At 40.7% G+C, this 26,201-nt stretch overlaps 1 protein-coding gene across 1 annotated transcript in view; it reads right to left on the reverse strand.

Moving 5' to 3' along the window:
- Positions 1–341: 341 nt before the first annotated feature.
- Positions 342–26,201, reverse strand: part of NEK11 (NIMA related kinase 11) — a 268,856-nt gene continuing 242,996 nt past the window's right edge. The window contains exon 16 of the mRNA XM_044294773.1: positions 342–1,153. Coding sequence (XP_044150708.1) covers positions 949–1,153 — 205 coding nt within the window. The 3' untranslated portion in view covers positions 342–948. The remainder of the gene's footprint in view (positions 1,154–26,201) is intronic.

Consider the following 26,201-nt stretch of genomic DNA (forward strand, 5'->3'; position numbering starts at 1 on the left):
TACTCATTTTGGGCTATAGATATTTTTTCAACTGGTCTTTATTAAAAACATTCAGCCATTTCTGAGAAACATGGGTTAAAAATGTGCCTGTTTGCAAGCTGTGATTTTCAGTTTTCTTTGACTTCCTTATGTGACACTCATGTGTAGCTCTTATCTCTGATCTCCTAACCTATAAAACACTTGTTTAAGCCATATTCTTATTTATTTGATAAGAATTGAGCTATAATGAGTGCTTATGAGGTCAAGAAATCAGAGATAAGAGCTCTACATGAACCATCAGCTGACAGGATTCCAAGAAAACAGAAAGTCACTGTATGCAAACGGATTGCATTTTACTGAGATACAAGGGTTAAAAAAATCAATCATAAAAATGTTTACGAAGGTGTCCATAGCCTTTACGTTATCAAGATCAGAACATGTATATTCTGGAGACTATATTATTTATCCGATGTTTATCTGAACATTCACATTTTAACCATAAGTTCAAGATAATGGCAGGAAGATTGGTTTAATTCTTTCCAGAAGTAGAACAACCCCTGTATGTAGGCTGTATCTGGTATTGTAGCTCAGAATCATTCCAAAGAATGGGGATAGGACGCAATACCAGTTGTTTCTAGTAAATAAATAGGCCTTTTTTTAAATCCCGTAGACCCTTTAATAATGAAAACGGACCATCAGCAGCTCATCCTGTACAATGCTGACAATCAGCAGCTTCAGTCACACATGCCAGGCCCAATTACCAGTTTAACATCCACTATTTGACTGTAATGCTGTCTAATACTGTCGTATCCAGTCAACCAAGGGAATAAGTTCTCCGAATTTTATTGTGAAGAATATCTGGCACCAAAAGACATGCAGGTGTAATCTGCCATGCCATCTGTATCATGTTGAGATGGATCTTGGTCACACACGGCTTTAGGTGATTCTATTCCTCCAGGGCTATTAATATCAGGATTTGACTTGTCTTGATGCCACTGAGAGCTCTTCTTCTAAGTACAGAATCTGATCCACCAGAAAACACTCACTTGCCCTGGATACAAGAGTCTCTAAGTGCCCCTTCACTTCGTTTTCACTGGTATCATGTTGACGTGCCTTTTTCAGGTAATTATAAACCTTTTCAAAGGATTTTGCTCCCATACTTGATACAGCCGACCTATAAGGGATATAAAAGAATAAAAGTCATGAGGCTGCATACTTAACACTGCCGGTGTGCATAAATAATAGTACAAGCAAAGATGACAAACTTTGTGCTATATATAATTACAGAAAATCAGCCATCACCTTCTGCACTGATCATTTATTCTAAATTCGCTAGTAATATCCATACTCATGAGTAGTGTTGAGCAAGTTGAGGTATCCGAAGTAGACTTCGGTCTGAATTTCAGGAAAAATTAGCTGTGAAGCCGAATTTCCTCACGCTTCATGGTAACTAATCAATTTTCCTTGAAATGGTGGTAAAAACAAAAATAAAATACATACCATCTATTTGTGTGCAAAGAGGCTGTCGCGGCCATCTTGATTGAAGATACAGCACAAAATCTCGCACGCACGTGTGAGATTTCGTGGTGGTGTCTTCAATCAAGATGGCTGCTTTTGCCTCTATGCGATAAAATGTATAAGGTGAGTATTTTTCTTTTTTTTGGTACCCTGATTAACCTCTGAAAGGCCAAAATGGTAGCCTCACATGACTCAATCAGCGATGAATGCGGCCTCTGAGGGGTTCAATGACAGGGGTGACATGATCACTGTTCCCAGCCATTGCATCTGTATTTCTTTGTGAAATTCAGCCGAATAGAATTTTCCAGAACTTCACTCATGAGCCAGAGAGGAGACAGCAGCTGCTGCCCACAGAAATCTAAGGAGAGAGTGGCAGTGAGATGAACACTCCTGGCTAAAGTAAGTGTTCTACTGTCTCCTCCCAGTGCTGGATTCATAGCTACACCTATCACTGATGCATCATTACCTACATGCCGCTGCTGAGACCGATATCATAGCAGCTAGTTTACACCAACTCTGGAATTAAAAATAGAGCCTGCAGAGCAGGAAACTGTTGAAAATTTCAGAAAAAAAGTGAATTGCCAGATATTAATGTTATTTTTCATGCACACACACAAGTATGTTTTAAAGTGTACATCTGACTTTGTCTGTTATTAAATTTTAAGTCCAAAATGCTGCATTGGTTAATTTCTTCTATCCGTATAAGGGTTGGAGCTTTTTTTGTCTCATAGAGAACTACAAATTTCCTGCTTGGAGCTCTTTTATGGAGCTAAAGGAGCTGGGCTCTACATATTGATGACCTAGCCTTAGGATCGATGGGAGTCTGGCACCGCACAAATTAGCTCTTCATGTGAATTGGAGTTGAGCTGTAGAATACTGCCACAGCCACCACACAATTGATGGAGCTGTGCTTTCTGCTCCATCCACTGTTATTTCTAGCACTGGTTGATGATTGTTGGGGGTGCTGGGTGTTGGACCTCCACCGATCTGATATTAATCACTTCTTGTAAGGATAGGTCATCAATACAGTGAAGCCAGACAACTCCTTTAAATCATAATATTCAGGATGTCTTCAGCCATTACTAGGGTAGCTTAAGGCTGATTTGAAAGTATTATTGAGTTCAGTGGAAGCCATCTGTCTAATTTTAGCAAACTCCCCATAGTAGTGGCGGCAGGCAACTGGCCTTTCATATTTAAACTATCGTACATAACTGTAACTATATGACTATATAAGAAAAAGTGGGTGATCTGGAGCACTGTATATTGAGCTTCAAACCCTACAAAGATGATAAAACTAGTCAGAAAAAAATTTAGTTAGCATAATAGTAGCTGTGGATAAAAAATACACACAATCCTGCGGAGCAATTACTTTGTTTTTCAGAGAAGATATGCACCATTGGAAACCCAGAGACAATTGAAGTCTATGAGGCTATTCACATGAACTTTTTTTTAACAGTTCGTAAAAAACGTCTGTCCAAAACTATGATGTCCTATTATGGCTGTTTTAAATGGCCGTCTTTTAGAAAGTACCTATTTAAAAAAAAAAGCCATTAAAAATGGGCCATTATGCTGTTTCTAACAGCTTTTTTTTTTAACGGTCGTGTGAATGTAGTGTTTCCAGGTGGCACACAGAGAGCCACAGAATAAAAAAATTGAATAAAAGACATTTCACAGTTCTTGACTATATAGCGAAGAAAATATAGGGGAACTTTCATAAGTATTCATCCCCTTATATTTTATAGCATAAAAAAAAAATATAGCATCCTGATAATAGTTTACAGGTCTGTAGAAAATTTCCAATTTTACATAGTTGGATTTGTCAGAGAGTTTAAGAAATTAAACTAGCTGCAGAAATTTTTATAAAGTAATAACCATTATACCACCTAACGATTCAGTACCAATGCACTGATAGTCCCTGCTGCGCTTTACTTATTTTCCTGGATCGATGATTTGACTTGAGGCTAGTGATTGGCTGCGGTAGTGTTGGAGCGGCGGGGGATTTATCATGTGAATTATGTTTGTTTTTTATTTTATAACATTTCCTGCAGCTAGTTTAATTTCTTAAACTCTTGGACAATCCCTTTAAATCTCATAGTTTACTGCAGCCTTCAAAGAAAAAAAAAACCTTTGTCCACTGTTAGATTTTATATTGTAAAGCTTCTAGCAATAATGATGATGATAAAAAATAATGAATAAATGAATGATTCACCCCTTGACATACTGTATCATGAAGCTGGCTACAAACAGATACCACTCCTATGTGCCTGTTTAGGTTATCCAAAAGAACATGCGATTTTAATGGGAAGAGTGGAATAAGTAGGCAACAGACTAGCATCACTTACCTTAGGGAAGGACCAGGCTCGGACAGGTTGAAATCAAACCAGGTCTTTGGTCATCTTAAGTACCATAATGTTTTGAGGTAGAGTTATGTTAATTTCTCCTCAGGATAGGTCAACAATATCCAATTGGAGGAGGTCCAACAACCTGCATCCCCATGATTTGGCGCTGGAACTAGCAGTTATGAAGCAGATTTGGATCCACTGTGAAATTTGAACAGATTTGGCTTACGGCTACTACTAGGGGCCATCTGGACTTTGCTGCAGGGGAACAACCAGGCCGCTGCCTCTAGGAGTAGTCTCTGTTCAAGGGACGGCTGACCTACAGGGGTCAAGAGACATAGGTGTGGAACACCAAAGGATTAGGCAATACTGTAGTCAGGGACACTTTGAAATCAGGGAAAGCAGCTTAGGGTCAGAACAGGCTGATGTCAGGCAGATAGCGAAGTGTCAAATCCAGGAAGCAGGCAGAAGTCGATGCACAGGAAGACGAACATAGAACAGCATATCTTTGCAGGACACTAGTGAACTAGAACCTATTGCTCAAGCATCTCCCCATAGGGAAAGGTGCCTTAAGTACCCAGGGTGGCCGACCGTTGGCTGGGGAAGAACAGGGTCCACAATGGCCCATTAAGAGCCGGAGGTCTACGGGGAGAGAGGTGACTAGCCAGCAAGAAGCAGGTTGCAGCCTGTGTGGAGGAAGGAGGAGAGAGCTTTTGGATTTCGGGGGTCTGATCATCCATGGTTGTTGGTACATCCCAACCCGCCAGTTCATCTTTAATGAGCCCTAATAGAACCTCCCAAAAGGTATCCACATGGACCTTATTGTTCAAGGACACCTCCAAGGCAAATATGCAGAACTGTATTGCATATTAAGAGTGTCCTGGCAGTGTCCAGGTCTGTGGAGTCGGTAGATAAATGCGCCGACTCCTCAGTTTTTGGTACATCCGACTTCCCGATTCCGACTCCTCTGTATTTAATATGCGAATGTATTTTATACATTCCTTGAAGGAAAGAAAGGCAACATAAATGTCATTATCACAGAACTACTGGCTAGGAAGCCGCTGCCTTCTCCTCTGTGTGCTGATCTTCTGCTTAAGATAGGGCAGTGGGAGGATCCAGGAAGGGGAAGGGGCATTTATTTTAAAACATGATTTCCCTAGTAGAATCCCATAGTCATGTTTAAAGTTTAAGCTAACAATCTGAGTTTACAAGTTTTTATAGCCTCAGCTGAATGACAGCAGTTTTTAAATGGTTTACAGCTTCAGTCTTGAACTATTGACTATTTATTCCCTTCACTTATACAAGTGTCTAGTCCTGCAAAAAACATATTTACTTAATCAGTTATCAGCGAGAGGCTAGGTTAACCATGGGCGTTCCGTTCCCTGTAACAGCAGAACACAACACAATGGAAAGTATAAGTATTGCCTCTCCTTAAATGTGTGTTGAATGCCATATAGTGAAGCATATGAAAAGCATGCTTCTTCACGGTCACTTAACGTGTTTGTTTTGCGGTAACGTAACGCACTGCATGCATTGGCCTTTCTTCTTACAGTTGAGAAGTATCGTATTTTTCACCCCATAAGACGCACTTTTTCCCCCCCAAAAGTGGGGGAGGGGAATAGCAGTTCGTCTTATGGGGTGAATGCTGCGACCGTCTGGTGAATAGGCTGAGAGGGAGGAGGGGCTGGGGGCAGGCATCTGTTTCTGTAATGGCAGCTGGGCCCGGTGCAGTCACTGTATTCTACTACACCGGGCCCCGCTCACTGTAGTACACGGTAATCATATCTAACTTCTGGGTATTGTTATTGCGGGCGCTCGTAGCGTAGATCACTACATCATGCGCCTGCTCCGCCCACTTTATGAATGAAGCAGGCGGCACAGGCACCTGACGTAGTGAACTACACTACCAGCACCCTCCCGGCCTCCTGACTGCCAAGAAGTTAGTAGTAAGTAGTACAGCACTAGATTTAAGATGATTGGAATACTTTAACAATACCCACAAGTTAGATATGATTACCGTATACTACAGTGAGCGGCGCCCGGTGTAGTAGAATACAGTGACTGCACCGGGCCCCGCTGCCATTACAGAAACAGATGCCGGCCCCCATTCACTACACAGGGACACTGTTATGGGTGATCTGTGGATGACACATAAGATAAGATGCTATATATGTGTCATCCACATATGACCCCATAACAGTGCCATCCACAGATGCCCCCATAACAGTGTCATCCACAGATCCCCCATAATAGTGTCATCCACAGACAACCATTAGTTCAAAACCCACCAAAAGCACACCTTTTGGTTCAAAATATTTTTTTTCTTATTTTCCTCCTCAAAAACCTAGGTGCGTCTTATGGGCAGGTGCGTCTTAGTCGAAAAATACGGTAATTAATTATAACTTTTTGTGAATTGGAACATTCAAACTTGCTTTTTTTTATTTTATTCCAATTAAAATTTAGTAGGAGTCAGAGTCGGTTCATTTTTTGCCGACTCCGACTCCAGGTACCCAAAATTGACTCCGACTCCTCGACTCCGACTCCACAGCCCTGGCAGTGTCACAGCAAAAGGAGGCAGCAGAAGCTGTCTGGCTAGGTTCTTTAAAGAGCAAAAGGCAAAAGAAAGTTCCAAAGATTATGTCAGTGCGTCATCCCATTTCCAACGGAAAGTGGCCCAGCCTAAGGCTTTTCTGGACAGAAGGGACACCAGGAAGGTGACCTTGGATTGGTTGGCAGGAAAATGGTGGATTTGCAACTCAAAATGGATGGACCACTTGTTCAGAAACTCACGGTAGAACTTAGAGACTCAATCATAACATGGCAGCAGAGGCAGATGCAGGCCAGATCCGGCACTGGCTGTGGCTGCAGTCCAAACACACAGCTCTGTGAATGGGAGCTGAGCTGTAGTCACCTGGCACAGCTATTACACTCTGAAAGGATCTGTGTCTCCAGATCTGTTCAAAGTCCTAGTTCTGGAGCCACCGGGTGCAGATAAGATATTGATGACCCATCCTGAGGATGTCATCAAAATAAGGAAAATCCATAAAAATTTTGATCACAGAAGAATTCTATTTTTAGATTGTATGTGATCCCATGGCCCCATTATTCTTTATCTACAAAGTCATTTTATTGTTAGTGGCTGATGGCTCGATGTTCTGTTACATGCATTGTGTTGAAAAATCTAAACACTGCAATGAAAATCATTTACTTTATGGTCACATAATAGCCCAGAATGTCTCCACAAAAGTGAAAATAATGAAACTCAGTTTTGGATCTGTGCCATGAGAATATATATATATATATATATATATATATATATATATGTATATATATATAATTTATAGTTGTAGTGTTGGTAACAGTATGTATGGAACTAATTACAGTAATTATGTTTTAGCAATGAAGACAAAATGGAAGCAACAAGGTGCAAAGAAATGACAAATGTAGTTGTTCATTTACGTGTCTGTGCACACAAGCAAGACATGCAACACAGCACCTATGAACTATGTATCTTTTCCGGCGCTTCTGGACGGTTCCTGTTGCTGCGTGCGGTGTGCTCCATGGTGACATCAGAGCCTGGGTGGCTGTTCCTCTGTCTGTTCCTCTCTGGTTTTCCGGATCCTTCGTCTCTCCTGCAACTTGCGATCTTCCTGAGTGTGCCCCCCTCGTTTTCTCCGGCCGGGCTTCTTTATAGTGAAGTGAAGACTGGTGAGATTGTTCCTTTATTTCTCCTACCATTAACATTAACTAACTGAGTAACCAACTAATCCTCTAACCAGCTAACCTTTCAACATAAAGGACATTAATTAAGTCTCAACCTATACCTATACTCTATGTGGGATACTGTACCCATAGGAATTGAGGTACCCTGCCAAAAAAAAAAAAAACTGCTCGTGGGGAGAGAGAGAGGGAGGCAGTTGGTGAGGAAAATATTATAGAGGAGAGAGAGAAGGGGAAAAAAGGGAAAAATAAAACGAAGGGGGAAGAAGAGAAAGAAAAAGAAAGAAACAAGAAAAAGGAGAAATAAAGGGTAAAGATACCAGAAAAAAAAAGGGGGAATGGCACCTAAGGCCAGTAGGAGTTCTGTGGACCTTTCTGGTCAGAAATCGGCTACTAAATCCTCTGAAGGAGGGAAAATAGACCAATTTTTGAGGTCCCCAAGGGTTAATACCAGAGGTGGGCAAAAGGATATTAGCTCTAAAAAGAATGATAACTCCGAAGTGATGGAACTTAACAGATCACGAAGGTACAATGTAAGAATCCTGGGGATCCCAGAGGGCGCAGAAGATAAGAACCCTACTCAATTCATGCAGACGATGATTCTTGAAAACTTTGGGAGGGAACACTTCTCGCCCTTGTTTCTAGTAGAAAGAGCCCATCGGGTCCCAGGTGGTAAATTAATTCCACGGACACTCCTCGCTAAAATGTTGGTTTCAAGAGACAGAAATATAGTACTAAGACGGGCAAGGGAAAGTCCCCCTGTTTTATACGATGGAAATAGACTGGCTTTTTTCCCGGATTTTTCAAAAGATGTCCAAGAAAAGAGAAGCTTGTTTATCACTGTTAAAAAGAGACTAAGCGAAAGGGATATCAAATATTCACTTGTCTTCCCAGCCAAACGCTGGATTATTTTCAACGATACAACTTTATTTTTTGATATGCCGGATAAAGCTGCGGAGTGGCTTGAACAAAATGATATGTGATCTAACTGCTCAAGGCTTTGTTGGGATCAATAGTTTGCAGATGATGTTTTATATCTTTCACTGTTTAATTGGAGGAGAGGTGTCGAGCGGAGGGGTGGGGGGGATGGTCATAGGCGAGAGATCTGCTGCTTTATGCGGTGGATTAATTGGATTGGGGGGTTGGGCTGTGATGTGTCTAGTGTGAGGAAGAGTTTTTTTTACAATTTTTTATAATGTCAATCAGAATTCTTGCTTGGAATGTCAGGGGCCTGGGGGATAGAAGAAAGAGACAAGCGTTTTTTGACTTGATGCATTTACATCTCCCAGCTATTGTATGTTTAATAGAAACACATCTTACTGGGGAGACCTCCAGGGTCGCCCCCAGGGGTTGGGCTGCGCACACGTACCACTCTACCTTCTCTAGTTTATTCATAGAATGATTGATTTTATGTGTGAGGCAGCCTCTGTTGACCACCAGGGGAGATTTGTCTTTCTATATTGTAAGCTGGCAGGGAAGATGTGTATTCTGGCCTTTGTCTATATTCCACCTCCATTTTCTTTTTCAGTACTTAATTCTCTGCTAAAAATGTATGGATAAATGGCCAGAATGTCTTACATTGATTATGGGAGACTTCAACTGCGTTATCAATCCCGTGGACGACAGGGTCTCTATGGGTGTCAAGGGAGACGCCTCTGTTCAGGGGTCCCCCTTGGCACGCTTCTGCTTGGAGGCCGGGTTTGAGGATGTTTGGGGAAGTCTGGGACAGGGGAGAAGGGTTTTCTCAAGCATTAGTAAATTAGGTAGATCTATGTCCAGAATAGACCATGCTCTTATTAATAAAAAATATGTGCCATATGTAAAACGAATAAAGTACGAGAGTAGGTCACTCTCAGACCATCTACCCCTCCTCCTCGAACTCTGCCTGACCCAGGAGATAAACAAATAGGGAGGTCTCCATTTAGACTTAACCCCTTTTGGTTATCAGTAATAAAGAATCATGAAATAATACAAAAGGAAATTAACCAATTTTGGGAGGCTAATTATACTTCAGCAAAAACCCAAGTAGTATGGGACACTTTTAAGGCCTACATGAGGGGAATAATGGTTAGTAATATAACCAACCTGAGAAAGGAGTACGGGGAAAAGGAGGAAAACTTAAAAGAACAATCTTCCTTAGCTACACAATCCTTCTATATAAATAGGACAGAGGAAAACAGGGAAACTATGCAGAAAACCACACAAGCATACTCCAACTTCTTGATGGAGAAGGCCCAACAGAGCTTATTCTTTAAGTGTCAAAAATACTTTACTGAATCAGTGCCACCGGGGAAACTTCTATCTAGATTGATCTCGAGTCAGGAACCCAAGAAAAATATAGACAATATCCGACTGGCTAATGGGAGGATAGTTGTTGGACAAAACTATAGAGAAAGTTTCCTTGGACTACTTTTCAGAACTTTATAGAGCTGATTGTAGGATTACGGATGAAATGATGGATGTCTATCTTGATGGTATTATTTTTCCTACTATTACCTCGGCTCAAAAGAGGGTACTTGAGGCTGACTTCTCAATTCAGGAGCTTGAAGGGGCAATTAAACTATGCTCTGGTAACTCCACCCCCGTTTCAGATGGACTCCCATATGAATTTTATAGTAAATATAAGGAGGTTATTTTCCCATAATTGTTGGGGGTCTTTGCTGAATCGGTGGAGGAGGGGACCCTACCGGGTTCAATGTCAGAAGCTGTAATAATATAAATTCCCCAAAATGGTAAGGACCCCATACAATTGGGATCCTACAGACCGATTTCATTGTTGAACGCGGACGTAAAGCTCCTTGCAAGGATTTTGGCCACAAGACTCTGTGGGGTCATCTCCATTGTCCACCCGGAGCAGAATGGTTTCATCCCAAATAAGGGTACTCATCATAATCTTCATTTTGCTAATATACAGGCCCCTGGGGGGTCTGCTCTCTCCATCCTGTCATTGGATGCCTCTAAGGCCTTTGACAGGGTGGAGTGGCGATTCCTGTGGAGGGTCCTGGCCAGGATGGGCTTTGGGGAGAGATTCATAAATATGATTAAACTATTGTATAGATCCCCCACGGCTAAGTTGAGTATCAGTGGGAGCCTTACTACCAGTTTTGATTTAAATAGAGGTACTCGCCAGGGCTGCCCACTGTCACCACTCCTATTTGATATTTATATTGAGCCCCTGCCTCTGGCTATTAGGCAGGACACTCAAATGAAAGGATTTGGAATACTAGGCGTGGAGGATCGGATTTCCCTATATACGGATGATGTCTTCTTCTTTATAGATAATACAGAAATAACCGTCCCAAGAATTATCCGGATGGTTAAACTATTTGGTGAGGTATCAGGCCTAGCTATAAACTGGATGAAGACAATTCTGATGCCAATCGATCCGGTGCCCCAAAAGGAGTTCTTGATAACCCAGCTAGATGTTGTTGACACTTGACGATATCTCCCAAGGTTAAAAATTGTGTATCACTCAATCTGATCCCATTGATAACGAAAATTAGGGCAAAAATAGGGACTTGGTTGAGACTTCCTCGATCTAATCGAGTTTCACTGGTCAAGATTCTACCCCAGGTCCTCTATGTTCTTAGGAATATACCTATCTGGATAGAGGATAAATATTTTAAACTTATGGAAAGAATATTAATTACCTAGTTTGGGGAAGAAAACGTGTGAGACTCAAATTGGAATATTTATATAAACCTTTGGAACAGGGGGGTTTAAACCTCCTTTACTTCAAAGGTTATTTTATTGCTGCTCAGTTATGGATGTGCTATGAATGGCAAAATAGTACATTTTTAAGTAGGTTAGTGAGAAGCTCCTCGCATAATAATATATTTAAGCTTTTGCAATCCTGCCTACTGATTGATAGAGACCGGGGCCATAAAGAGACTACAAAATCACTACTGAAAATCTGGGCTACTACTAGAGGATGGTTGGGGGTAAAGGGATCATTTACATTCACGCCTCTTTGGCACAATATTCACTTACAGAGCTTAGAGGGTATAGCAACGGATCAATTTTGGCAAAAGAATGGGATTCTTTATATCACACAGGTTGTTAAGAATAGAGAAATTCAGTTGTTTGTGGAATTATCACATAATATAACAAACCTTTCTTGGTTCAGGTATTTTCAGCTTTGGTCGGCACTTTTTAGTTTGAATGACAAATCACTGTTAGAAATAGATAATACTTCTCCGCTAAATGGGTGGTTAGGGAAGATATCATAAAGAACGAAGATTTCCAATATATATAAACTATTACTTAAGTCACGTTTTGGAGAGACACAATCGCCGGGACAAAGGGCCTGGGAGATGGATTGCCCAAATATACAATCGGTAGGGTGGGGAAGCATTTTTACTAATTTTGACTTACTATCTCACAACTTTAACCATGTTTTAATACAATTCAATATTTATCACAGACTATATGTTACCCCCATCTGGTTAAACAAGTGTGGATTAAGAGATACCGCCAAATGTCCTCGATGTGATACTGTAGGTGCGGATTATCTGCACATGATCTGGGCATGCCCAGAACTTGGAGTTTACTGGAACGGTATTAATAATCTCCTCACTCATAAATTAAAAATATGGATTCCTCTTGAGCCACAATTGTTCTTACTGAATGATCTTTCGTCATTAGGTAGCCATAAATATCAAAAGATCTTGTTAGGTAGAATACTATTACTGGCCAGAGTTCTGATTAGTCGGAGCTGGTTTGCACGCCATACTCCAGAGGTAAACAACTGGATTAATCTGGTTAATAAGGTTAAAAACTACGAACGGGTTTTCTATAAGCAGAGAGATGTACTAGAGAAATGGACTAAGATATGGGATGACTGGAAGTGCTGATTTAACTGTATCTGGAAGTTACTTACAGTATATATATATATATATATATATATAATTTTACTTATTTTTTCTCTTCTCTTCCCTTTCTTCCTTCTCCCCTTCTAGCTCTGCCCTTTTAGGGGGGTGGGGGGAGGAGGGGGAGGATGCATCACGGGGGGGAGGGGGTTAGGTGAAATGGTATTAATTACATTAAGCTTGAATCTTTTTTGTGTATTTATTTTGTATATCAATAAATACATTGAAAAAAAAAATATGTATCTTAGTATTGGTGTAAGAAGCCTTTTCATTCACTTTTTCTAAGAGCTGTAAAGCCCTTCAGATTCCTTGCTCTGCCCTAAGTATACCTTAGGCAAGTTATGTTCTCTTTCTCTACAGTCACTATACAAGCCAAGAACAGTTGGCAGCTATCATGCATCTGATGAACTAGAAAGTTAAAAAGGTAAATACAGATCACAACCCTATAAAGAAAGAATTATGCATGTGCTTTCCAAAATGATAAAGATATTTCGGTCCCAAAGGACACTAAGAGCAGATTGCACTTACATAATGAGCATATGCTATGAACTACAACACGAAATTAGGCAGCAGAGGATGCAAAGACACATAACCATTTCAGTTTGTAAGGAGAATCTTCACAGAGTAGATGATACCATTGGTATAAAAGTAGCATATATACTTTGTAAATGAGATACGGTAATATAATAGCAAAAATGCCACATGCATAACCAGCGCTCTCCAGGCCCAGTATCGAGTGCATCTCACAGTCAACCAGTACCCTAAAAACCTAGAAGTATTATGAAACAGCTGTCTCCAGATATGGATATCGGCCAAACTAGAAACCTATTCATGTTTCAAGGCATTTTAATGGGTAAGACATTGACTTACCGGTTAGCTATCTATAAGTGGCTTTAACCCCTCAGTGACCAGCCTGTTTGGGGCCTTACTGACCAACGTTTTTCTTCCTTTTTTCATCGTTGCTTTCCAAGAGCTATAACTTTTTTCCCATCTATATAGCTGTAAAGAAATTATTTTTGTATCACCACATTCCAAGACCCATAACTTTTTTATTTTCCTTTCTATGGAGTTATTTGAGTGCTTGATTTTTGTGGGATGACTTGCAGTTTTCATTTGTATCATTTTGGGGGTAAATAACACTTTTTGATCCCTTTTCATTACGTTTTTTCGATGGCGATTAAGAATAAATGAGCAATTCTGTCATTTTTTTTATTTTTTTTATGGCATTCACCATAGGGAATAATTTACATGATATTTGTGTACTGCAGGTCGTTATGTACGCTGCAATACCAAACATGTGGGGGGAATTTTATTTTTGCTATTTTTTTCATTGAAAAACATATTTTCAATGGAAAAAAAGTGTTTTTTAAATTTATTATTATTTTTTTTTAACCACTTAAAGGGCTTCTGTCAGCCCACTAAACCCTTTTTTTTCTTTCTGTTAATATTAATCCCTACACTGCAAGCTCCCTGTACATATGCTAAATATTAATTTTCGTTCAGTAGATATTGTTAAAAATCAAGTTTTATCATATGTAAATTACCTTGCTACCAGCAAGTAGGGCGGCTACTTGCTGGTAGCAGCCGCATCCTCCTCTCATCATGACGCCCCCTCCGCCGTTTGAGTGACAGGGCCAGGGAACGGGTTCGTTCTCTGCTGGCCCTGTTCGAATTCAAAATATCGCGCCTGCGCCGTACCTTTCTTTAATCGGTGCAGGCGCACTGAGAGGCGGCCTCTCTCCCGGCCGCTCCATCCTCAATGCGCCTGCGCCGGGTGTGGATGTGACGTCATCGGCGCAGGCGCACTGAGAGGCGGCCTCTCTCCCGGCCGCTCCATCCTCAATGCGCCTGCGCCGATGATGCGGCTGCTACCAGCAAGTAGCCACCCTACTTGCTGGTAGCAAGGTAATTTACATATGATAAAACTTGATTTTTAACAATATCTACTGAACGAAAATGAATATTTAGCATATGTACAGGGAGCTTGCAGTGTAGGGATTAATATTACCGGAAAAAAAAAAAAGGGTTTAGTGGGCTGACAGAAGCCCTTTAATGGTCCCGCAAGGGGACTATAACAGGCAATCTTTTGATTACTTTTAAAATATAATATCTATAACGATAGTATAACTATAACTATAACACACAAGGCAGGTTTGCCAACAAGCCTACACCAGGTCCCAGCCAGCCAATACACACAATATATTGAATATAGTGTGTGTGTGTGTGTGTGTGTGAATATATATATATATATATATGTCCCAGCCAGCCAATACACACACATATGTGGGGTGCCGATGGGACACATAGGGAGTTCACTTCCTCTGTCTCCGCTTACATGCAGTGGACATGCATGTAATGGGTTAAATAGCTAGTCCAGGATGTTAGAGCAGGAGCATGGCTCTCATGCGAGAGCCACGCCCATGCTCTCCGCTGCACGGGGACCCATGCAGCACTTGGACCTGGCCGCTGCGTTTAGACAGCGGCCCAGCCTAAGGTCCCTTAGTAACCTCTGTAGAAAAAAGTATTAGTGGTCCCTAAGGTGTTAAAGCCAATGTACACCTTTGGGGACAATTTTTTTTTATGATTGCATTTTACTTATTTTGGACTAAATATAATTTTTTGAATTGGTCTTTATTTTAAAAAAAATTGAGCCAGTATTAAGTGTTTTTCTAGCTGTGTGAATAGTATTTCACTTTGTGCCCGTCATCTAAATAACCCTTATCTCTAAATTACTAAAAGGTCATAAACACTTATTTAAGCAACATTCTTATCAGTAAGATAAGGATTGAGTTTTGATGAGTGTTTATAATGTCAGAGAGCAGAGATAAGGAGCCCTCAACTCCCTGCCTGGCAGAGCAGAGAGAGAATACAGATCCTGCTAGTAGATAAATTCAAACCTGTGTAGAGAAAAGGGCTCATAATTTTTTATAACGACCAATGGAAAAAAAGATTTTTAGCTCAAAATGAGTACAATGCAATAATAAAAGAAAATTGCCACCAAAGGTGTGCATAGCCTTTAAATAGACAGTTTTTATGGAGGAGAGCTGATTTACATCCAGACAAGAATTGATGGCATATGCAATTATAACAATAAATGCTACCACTAGGGATGAGCGAATTTTTAAAAAATTCGATTCGGCCAGTTCGACAAATATGTTGGAAAAATTTCTTTCAATCCGAATTTATTCACGGCGAATCTCGTTAAAAAACGTCTATTTCCAGGCTGCAGAGAGCCTTTATAGGGGTGTAGAACACTGTGCCTTGCATTAACATGCATAGGGAGTCTGCTGTGGTAGTGAAACAATACTGTGAGTCAGTATGACCAGCACATGACAGCTCTCACTTTTAGAATCACTGCATATTTCACTTATTAGGGCAGTCACGGGGCCAAAACTGACCAAATAACTTGAGTATCAACTCAGCCTTACAGGTAGATGTTAGCATCAAGAAGAAGGGCACTCCTTTTACACCGTCGTCAGCTGATTCCACATAGATGTCTACATAACATGTTCTATTAAACGCTTATACAAGTAGAGCCCACCGACAGAGTGGACTGAACACGCCCATCTACCTAGGACTTCTGAGTAGAGTACGTTTGTAGCTGGTTCCTACACTGCCCTGAATATTGTAGGTTTAAGTAAGTCCAAAGTGAGGCAATATATTTAGTGATGGGGAAGCCACCTTGATGACTGGTAAATGGGCCTGACACGTATGTGCGCTAAGAGCTTCCATTATTCATTTATAGTTGTATTGTACCACTTTTATCTAGAATGACCCCCATTTCTTAGCTCTATTGTTTGTATATATAACGGTGTGCAGCCATTTTGTTTTTTGTAATTATGTTTGCTTCATGGATATGCACCTGTGATTCTGAAGGTTCTAGTCTAAATTTTCTTGCAATATATTGAGGGTAGCACCTCTTTTAGACTGAACACGCCCATCTACCTGGGACTTCTGAGCAGAGTAAGTTTGTAGCTGGTTCCTACACTGCCCTGAATATCACAGGCTTAAGTAAGTCCAAAGTAAGGCAGTATATTTAGTGATAGGGACCCATCTGCTGAAGCCACCTTGTTTTTTGTAATTATTTTTGCAGAGTGAAGAGGGTGTCAGCAGTAAGTTTGTGTTGACATCACTGATTATTTTGCCCTTCCACTGATCCGTCACAACAATAACCCCTCAAAAAACGGATCCTGTCTGTTGAGCATTTGCCTTCACTCGGTCAGCATTTGGTCAGTAATCCATCAGTATTGCTAATGCCAAAAAAAAACAGGAGTGGATCTAAAACAGAGATGACACATAAACTGAATATTTACATGTCTTCTGTGTTTTCTACCCACTCCTGCTTTTGGCTACCAATTCATAAGCCAATTCTGATGGGACCATACAGGCCTTAAAGCTGCTACACAAACAGGATCCGTTGTGCATCAAATTTTTCCTTCCTTCTGACAGATCAGAAGTGTCAAATAAATGATGATGTCAGCCAGGCCGAAAGCCAAAATAGTGGACCAGTCATGAAGTGGGAAAGGGTGGGAACAGCATGAGAAGTCCACAGAGTGGACCTATGACATAGCGGTGAGGGGGAATCAGCATGAGGAGACCACAGAGTGGCCCAATTACAGGGTCTGGAGGTGGAAGCAGTATGAGTAGGCCATGAGTGGCAAAATGACAGAGTCTGTAGGTGGCAGCAGCGGCATTAGGAAAAGGCCACCGAGTGGCACAATGACCAAGTGGAGTTGGCAGCAGTATGAGGAGGCCACCGAGTGGCACAATGACCAAGTCTGGAGTTGGCAGCAGTATGAGGAGGCCACCGAGTGGCACAACAACAGAGTCTGGAGGTGGCAGCAGCATGAGGAAGCCACAGAAGGGCATAATCACAGAGTGTGGCTGTGGCATCAGCATGAGGAAGCCACATAATGGCACAATGACAGAGTGTCGATCAACCAAGATATTTCTGGGGGAGCCTGCCTGTCATGAACCGGCCTCTAGTAGCTAATGACAAGACAAAGCGTCAAGATAGCTTTGAGCTCGGAAAAATCGTGAAGTTCATCCAGATACGTCACTAAAGATTTTACTGCATATAACCGCAGCGCTGACCGCAGAATAAATTTCGTTTTTTCGACCGAAATACTTCTATAAATATTCTATGGCATATTACTTCAGCGCTGAACTCTTAATAATTTTTTTTTCCAACGGAATAAGTCACAAAAGATTTTACTGCATATAACTGCAGCGCTAAACACTGATTAAAATGTGCTTTTCCACTGAAATACATCACAAAAGATTTTACCGCATATTACTACAGCGCTGAACACTGAATACAATTTGTTTTTCCACCAAAAACGTCCCAAAAGGTTTTACCACATATAACTGCGACCGAAATACGTCAATTAAGATTTTACCACATACTGCATAACTGAGCGCGGAGATGGAGAGGGTGTCCGGATTCCACCCACACTATACAGACATCTCAGAAATAAACCGCTGCTCCCGACAGCAGCTCCTGGGAAGGTTATGGAGCATACCGTTCCACTGAAGGATGATTTTGAAAGTGTGCAGAAGCCACACGGGGCCCCCACGCTGCAGATTTATCATGGAGACATCAAGAAGATTTTACTGCATATAACCACAGCGCTGACCACTGAATACATTTCGTTTTTCGACCGAAATACTTCAATAAAGATTTTATGACATATAACCGCCGCACTGACTGACTGCTACCGCCGCTACTTCCGTGAACCCCTGCACCACTACTTCCCGGGTAGGTAGGCTACTGCAAAGCACGTTAGGCTCCCAACCTCCCACTGCTGCCACCCTGCTGACTCCCAGTCATGCTTTCAACACATATAACCGCCGACGTGAAGTGCGTATATATTTTTCTTTCTGTACTGAAATAGGCCACTGAATGCTTTTGCCACAAATAAGTGCACCACTGAAGTGCGTATATATATATATATATATATATTTTTTTTTTTTTTTACTGTAATACACCTCTATACGCTTTCAACAGAAATACTGCAGAAGTGAACTGAGAGTATATTTTTCTTGTTGGACTGAAATAGGCCACTATACGCTTTGACCAGAATTAACTGCAGAAATGCACTGAGAATATATTTTTCTTGTAGTACTGAAATACGCCCCTATACACTTTCACCAGAAATACCTTCAACAATGTAGTTAGTATATATTTTTCTTTTTTTACTTTAATACGCTTCTATACACTTTCAACAGAAATAACTCTAGAAGTGAACGGAGAATATATTGTTCTTGTTGGACTGAAATAGGCCACTATACGCTTTCACCAGAATTAACTGCAGAAATATACAGAGAATATATTTTTCTTGTAGTACTGAAATATGCCCCTATACGCTTTCACAAGAAATAACTGCAACAGTTCAGTTCGTATATATATATATATAATTTTTTTTTTTACTGAAATACGCCCCTATACGCTTTCACCAAAAATAACTGCAGAAGTGAAATGCGTATATATTTTTCTTGTAATACTGATATAAGATACTAAAGATACTAAGATATAAGCCACTAAAGGCTTTTCAACATAGCACTTGCAGTCCAATAACAAATAGCTGGAATGACAGAGCTGTCTATTGGCTATTTGGATCCCCAAATAATCTTTCCCTGCACTTGTAAATCTCTTTCCTATCAATGTCCCTAGTGCCTTATGACGTCTCTCCCTGCTCTAAGATGCTGTGAAATGATTCCTCCCTATCCCTTCCCTGCACTTATAAATCTTTTTTCCACAATGAGGTTTTTCCAATTGATGTCCCTAGCGCCTTCACATGTCTGTCCCTGCACTCTGAACGTTGGAAAATGGCAGAATCTAAAATGGCTGCCGTATTTATAGGGCTGTGACATCACAGGGCTGTCTGGCTGCTGATTGGTTGCATGCAGGCATGTCAATCTGGGTGATCCTGTCTTCCCAGAGTTTCTTGCCACATGTCCTCAGTTCTCACACGTGTAGCTGAAATTTTAGGAAAATTGCGATTTGTTACCACGAAGAGCGAGGCAATTAGCATTCGATGCAAATTGAATTTTTCCTGACATTCGGATTGAATTCCACTTCGTCAGCTTCGATTCGCTCTAGTTACCATACATCGAAGACGGTCACAGACTTGGAGGGAGGCGACAAAGGTGGGAGATAATGGCGACAGGGGCATAGATAAAAGTAGGAATAGGCTAGTTAGGTTTAGCTGACATTAGCACATCGCTAATGTTAGCTAGCTTAATAGGGTTACATCTGGTGACAGAAACTCTTTAAGTGTAATATATACAGTTGCAAGAAAAAGTATGTGAACTCTTTGGAATGATATGGATTTCTGCACAAATTGGTCATAAAATGTGATCTGACCTTCATCTAAGTCATAACAATAGACAATCACAGTCTGCTTAAACTAATAACACACAAAGAATTAAATGTTACCATGTTTTTATTGAACACACCATGTAAACATTCACATTGCAGGAGGAAAAAGTATGTGAACCCTTGGATTTAATAACTGGTTGAACCTCCTTTGGCAGCAATAACTTCAACCAAACGTGTCCCGTGGTTGCAGATCAGACGTGCACAACGGTCAGGAATAATTTCCATTCCTCTTTACAGAACTGTTTCAGTTCAGCAATATTCTTGGGATGTCTGGTGTGAATTGCTTTTTTGAGGTCATGCCACAGCATCTCAGTTGGGTTGAGGACAGGACTCTGACTGGGCCACTCCAGAAGGCATATGTTCTTCTGTTTAAGCCATTCTGTTGTTGATTTACTTCTATGCTTTGGGTCGTTATCCTGTTGCAACCTTTCACATCAGAGGCAAGGCATTTACCCACACAGCTATGACAGCTGTATAGCCAAATACATAAATAAAAAATAAAAAAATAAAAATAGACTTCTACTGTAGAGAACTTTGATACCTAGGGTACAACCATACACATGACAGTTGCCCCAACACACCCAGCACTGCTACATCCATACACAGTGTGCTGGGGCAGCTGTCATGTGTATGTAAACTAGGTATCAAAGTTATCTACAGTAGAAGTCTTATATTTTTATTTATGTATTTGGCTATACAGCTGTCATAGCTGTGTGGGTAAACGCCTTGCCTCTGATGTGAATGGTTGCGAGTTCGAATCCCAGGAGAAACTTTTCTAAAAGACATGCTAAATGAGATTTAAATACACCAGGGTCTCGTAGCTCAGAGTGTGTGTGCTCCCTCAGCCTGTCACCTGTGTGCCGCTCTGTGACAGAGAGAGGGTGTGAGGGCTGGGTTCGGCCGGGCTGCTTAGCAAACAGGCTCAGCGAGGTAAATGTAAGTTAATTGTTTTCCGCGCCCTCAAGCAGCCGCTTGGGTTGCATTATGATAGAGCCGGCCCTGGTCATGAGGAAAGCTCTCTGCAACATCTGGACATAGCCAGCGTCCGTTTGACGCCCCCGCACTTCCTGAAGTTCCATTGTTCCACTGAAGGAAAAAGCACCCCAGACCATTATGGCGCCCCCTTCACTTTGGCGCGTAGAAAACATCTCAGGTGGGATCTGCTTGTCATGCCAGTAACGTTGGAAACCATCAGGACCATCAAGGTTAAATTTTTTCTCATCAGAGAATAAAACTTTCTTCCACCTTTGAATGTCCCAGACAGACAGCCAATTGGATCCTTCGGCTCAGTGCTGGTGACTTTTTTTGGGTCTTCCACTTGACTTTTTTGTTCCATAACCCTCAGGATCATTTAAGAAATTCCAAATGACTGTCTTACTGTGTCCCACCTCAGCAGCGATGGCACGCTGTGAGAGACCCTGCTTATGCAGTTCAACAAGTCGACCACGTTCAAAAAGGGAGAGTTTTTTTGCCTTTGCCATCACAACATGTGACTACCTGACAGAAAATGACAATGAATCCACATCTTTGCACAGATTTGGCCTTTTAAAGGCATGTGGTCCTAAAATTTGGATCAGCTGAAAAACAGCCTGTTTCAGTTTAATCGTTATTTTCAATTAATTGAATGCTCAAAACTTGTTTTGTCTCATGCTCATTTCTTCTTGTTGCATGTTGAAGCTCTACTTGGAACCTTGTTAAGATCCAGCCATGCTAAATATGATTTTTTGCCATTTTTTAAGTGGCCTTAAACTTTTGATCAGGACTGTATTAGTCCTCTGCTAGTCCCTGAGAGTTTTAAACGTACATGGTCTGTTTCTGTTCTCTATGGTTTAAAAAAAGTAATAAATAAAGACGTCGTTTTATATGAGTAATTGTGTTAGGACCCCTAAAGGTATTTTTTGGTGTTCTGACCGGAGTATAAATTGTGAATTTATCCTGAGGGTCCCAGCTAGGGCCCAGTCTAAAGACACAGATTCTCTAACTCCCATAGCAATAAATGGGTGCAAACAGCGCAGCACAATGATATATGTAGATTAAATTACTCAGGTTTTATGGAAACAATATAGCTTGCTGTATTAGGATACGGCTACATAGCGACATGTCTTGTGCGACTTAAATGGTGCAGCAACACAGTGACAACTTCTTGTCACTGAAAAGTCGTGCAACATTTTTTGGAAATATAGTCAATGGTGTCACAATGTGACTTGCTGCAACTGCTAAGCGACAGTCTCACAAAACTGAGACTTGGATGGATTTTTTGCGATAAGCCCTAGCCTTACTTTTTTTGCCTAGCGTACGTTCACTTCTATGCAAGTGATTACACAGCCTTGCTTGGTTGTTTCTGGAACTATAGCTACCACTTATAATTGATCTCTAATCTCAGCCATGAAAGGAAAAAGTCCAGTCAATACAGTATACTGATATGGTTTATAAAGGGGAAGATCACATTGGTGCAGTATGTGATTCAGAGCAGTATAACGCCATAGTGTATGCATTTTTATCCATCGTCGCCTTCTAAGAAATACATTTTTCCATCAATGTAGGTGTATGAGGGCTTGGTTTTTGTGGGACAAGTTGTAGTTTTTAATGGAACTATTTTGAGGTATGTATAACTCATTAATTAACTATTATAAACTCTTTTTGGGGAGGAGTAAAAAACATCAAAGCTGCCACTAAGTTTTTACGGGCGTAGATAACATAAATAACGTTACTCTCTGGGTCAGTATGATGAGAGAGAGATTTTTTTTTTACTGTATGCTTTACTACTTTTGCACAATAAAGATCCTTTCAACTTTTTTTGTTTTCTTCCAACAGAGCTGTGTGAGGGCTGTGGCGATCAGCTCAGATATAGTTTAAAACAATAGTCTTTATATTTTATACAAAACGGTATCAACAAAAACTAGCTTACTTCAGCAAGTAAACAGCCACAAAAAAACATACAGTCCATGTGAACTGGTTTGACTACCACAGCTGTACTACCAGTCTATCACACCTCCAGACTAGGAACCACACCCCCAGCTCTCCTGGGCTTCCTGGCTTATATTGGCTAGTCAAAATATGTGGGAGTAGTCATCCCACCCTGGTCTTTGACTACTCCAATGAAACCTGGGCCAGATCAGCTGTAAACAGTAGCTAAACTACTAATAACAAGTGTCAGTAACCTAGGGTTGCTGACAAAACATTACCGATTCATTTAACAGAGGCCAGGCACCTTGGTGACACGTATCTATCGTCTACTATGGCACCTTGTGCCTTGTCACAGGGCTTACAGTATAATTTTTGGCTATATACAGTATCACTTTTTGATTGCTTTTTATTCCATTTGTTTGGTGCCGAATAAGCAAAAAACTGCAATTTTGGCATTGTTTTTTGGTGTTTTTTATGGTGTTCACCATGATAATTGTATAGTGCAGGTCATTAGAGATGCAGCAATACAAAATATGTACTGGAGATTTTATTTTTGCAACTATTTCCAGTGAAGAGCAAATTTTTAGTGGAAATGAGTGCATGTCTTAACTTGGATTTTTAATTTAACCAAAACTTTATTTAACTTTAATTTTCATTTATTAGGGGCACTTTTACAGGTGGTCTTCAGATCACTTCTATAACACACTCTACTGGCTATTATACTGTCAGTGCTATACTGACAGGCACCATCAAGCTGCACCAAAGAGGCCCTTCCCAATACGGATATAATGCAGACAGGCCTGGAGCCTTCATTGTGCCCCTGACTGCCATGCAAAGACATCAGCACCCTGCAATCTCGTTTGCAGGGTGCCAATAGGAGACAGAGATAGTCCCCTCCCTCTAAATTGCTTAGATGCCACAGTCTCTATTGACCATGGCATCTAAAGGGTTAGACAGCCTAGATCAATGCTTCTGCCGGGGCCGACCACTAGAGCCAAGCTTCAGTGCTTATTCTAGGCTACCGTAGAAACACATAAGTAGTAGAAATTAGCAGACTAATCATGTATGTCATTGTATTATAATGTTTTTTGTAATAAAGAATCAATGAATACCAGCGGTCTGGCATTTGTCTATGTAGGTTTTGTAATTCAGAATTTGTAGAGAGAGCAAGAGCCTAGTGTGTTACTCCGGGTTTATGAGAAAAATATATGCATTTTCCGGTGGATACTCTTTCTTAGCATGGAGAGCACCTACAGTAGTATGCATAATAAGTATTGCAGTCCAAGTCACTGGGAAAAGTAGCTAACTGGAGGTGGAGGGCTGCTTTAGATGCTGCTATCTCCTGAATGGCAGCTAGAACATGCACCTGTTTTTGTTTGAAAGCTGGCATTCCAAGCTTTCAGACAATACCAGAATGACAGCAGTACAGGGGAAGATATCACTGATAGAAATCCAGATGCTGTGAATGAAAATCGGTTTTACTCCCGATTTTTCCCAACTCTATTTATAACAGTGATTTCTCCTCTGTTGCTTGGACTTTAGCTGTTAGCTTTTAAACAAGACCAGTTGCATGTTTCTAGCTGCTACCATTCAGGAGATAGCAGCAGCTGCATCAGAGTCCTAGAAGACCAGAGAGTGTCATACTGTATACCAAATTTCAGGCAAAGTTTAAAAAAATGTCTCTGTATAAAAAAAAAAAACAATGAAGCATTGCATTTTTTCTTTACATTAGCCATTGAGCCCTCACAATAAGTAAACATTTTTTGTTTGAGTAGACATCAATTTAGCGATCATCGCGTTATGACAGGTAACACCTACATTAAAAAGCTGGAGGCAGATAATACAGGATCCACGACTGACAGTAGGCGAGGGAGGCAGTTCACCCCCACCCACCTCCCCAGCTCAATAAACTATTATAGAAGTCAATAAGCCATTTTCTGCTGTCTAGGTGCCTGCTGTAAAAGAAATATCTGCCACTGCAGTTGCAGCAGCTCAATCAATATGGCTGCCTGTATAATCATGTTATGGAAATAAAATAAAAAAAAGGATACAATTAGAAGGAAAAAATAAAAAAAAGAACATACTCAATACATTTTAATTGGTCAAAAAATAAGTGTTAAATGTCACATTGGACAGTTTTAGAATGTTACTACCTGACATTATCCTCTTCCAACTAGGCTAAAGCTACAGTTTGGGAATTATTGGATTACCTGGAATCTAACACAGGATGAACGCAACAATAAAAAGCTGAATGCGACTGAAGTGGCATGGTAACTACATTATAGCAATAAATAATATATGGTTTTTACTTATGTAAATCATACCCATTATGCAAAATCCTAATATTAGGATTTCACATTGTTATTTTTATAAACATTTTGAGCAGTAGGGAAGATTATCCGCTTTCCTTTAAAGTCACTTTCAAAGCCAGTAATTAAGCTGTGACCTAAGAGGCAAATGATTTAATATGCACAAGGAAATTACAATTCTGACAGCTAATCAGTGCCAAGAGACGCCCAGGCTCAACGGCAGCCAGCAGCAAAGCAGGTGTTATGAATATAAACATCTGCCATATTGGTAGAAGAAGCGACATTTAGGCTAGCAAGACCTTGTTCTGTTAACATGCAGATGTTCAAGAGTGGTGGGCAATCTGTATAAAATCTCAGGAAAAAATATTTAAAAATATACACTATAAACTAACAAATATAGTATGTTTTCAATAAGATTTTTAATACTGTAAATACACTGAACAAAAATCTAAACGCATCACTTTCGGTTTTGTGGCAAGTGGCTGGTCTCAGACAATCATGGAGGTGAACATGCTGGATGTGGAGGTCCTGGGCTGGTGTGGTTACATGTGGTCTGCGGTTGTGAGGCCGGTTGGATCTACTGCCAAATTCTCTGAAACACCTTTGGAGATGGCTTATAGTAAAGAAATGAACATTCATTGCACGGGCAGCAGCTCTGGTAGACATTCCTGCAGTCAGCATGCCAGTTGCACACTCCCTCAAGCGTTGCAACATCTGTGGCATTGTGCTGTGCGATCAAACTGCACATTTCAGAGTGGCCTTTTATTGTGGGCAGTCTAAGGCACACCTGTGAAATATTCATGCTGTCTAATCAGCACCTTGATATGCCACAATTGTGAGGTGGGATGGATTATCTCTGCAAAGGAGAAGTGCTCATTAACACAGATTTAGACAGATTTGTGAACAATATTTGAGAGTAATGGGTCTTTTGTGTATGTAGAAAATGTTTCAAATCTTTGAATTCAGCTCATGCAAAATGGAAGCAAAACCAAAAGTGTTGCGTTTATATTTTTGTTCAATGTACAATAAGCACCCATGTACAGTATATATTGCAAATTCATCATTACAGATTCATTTTCTAGACCATGGTTGCTTGCGATTGGGAGAGGCTTTCAAACTCCTCCCTAGAGGAATTCCTATTAGTAACTTCTGCAAATTCCAATTTGAGATTAGTTTATTA

The sequence above is a fragment of the Bufo gargarizans genome, chromosome 5 (genome assembly GCF_014858855.1).
Source record: "Bufo gargarizans isolate SCDJY-AF-19 chromosome 5, ASM1485885v1, whole genome shotgun sequence".
Taxonomy (NCBI): domain Eukaryota; kingdom Metazoa; phylum Chordata; class Amphibia; order Anura; family Bufonidae; genus Bufo; species Bufo gargarizans.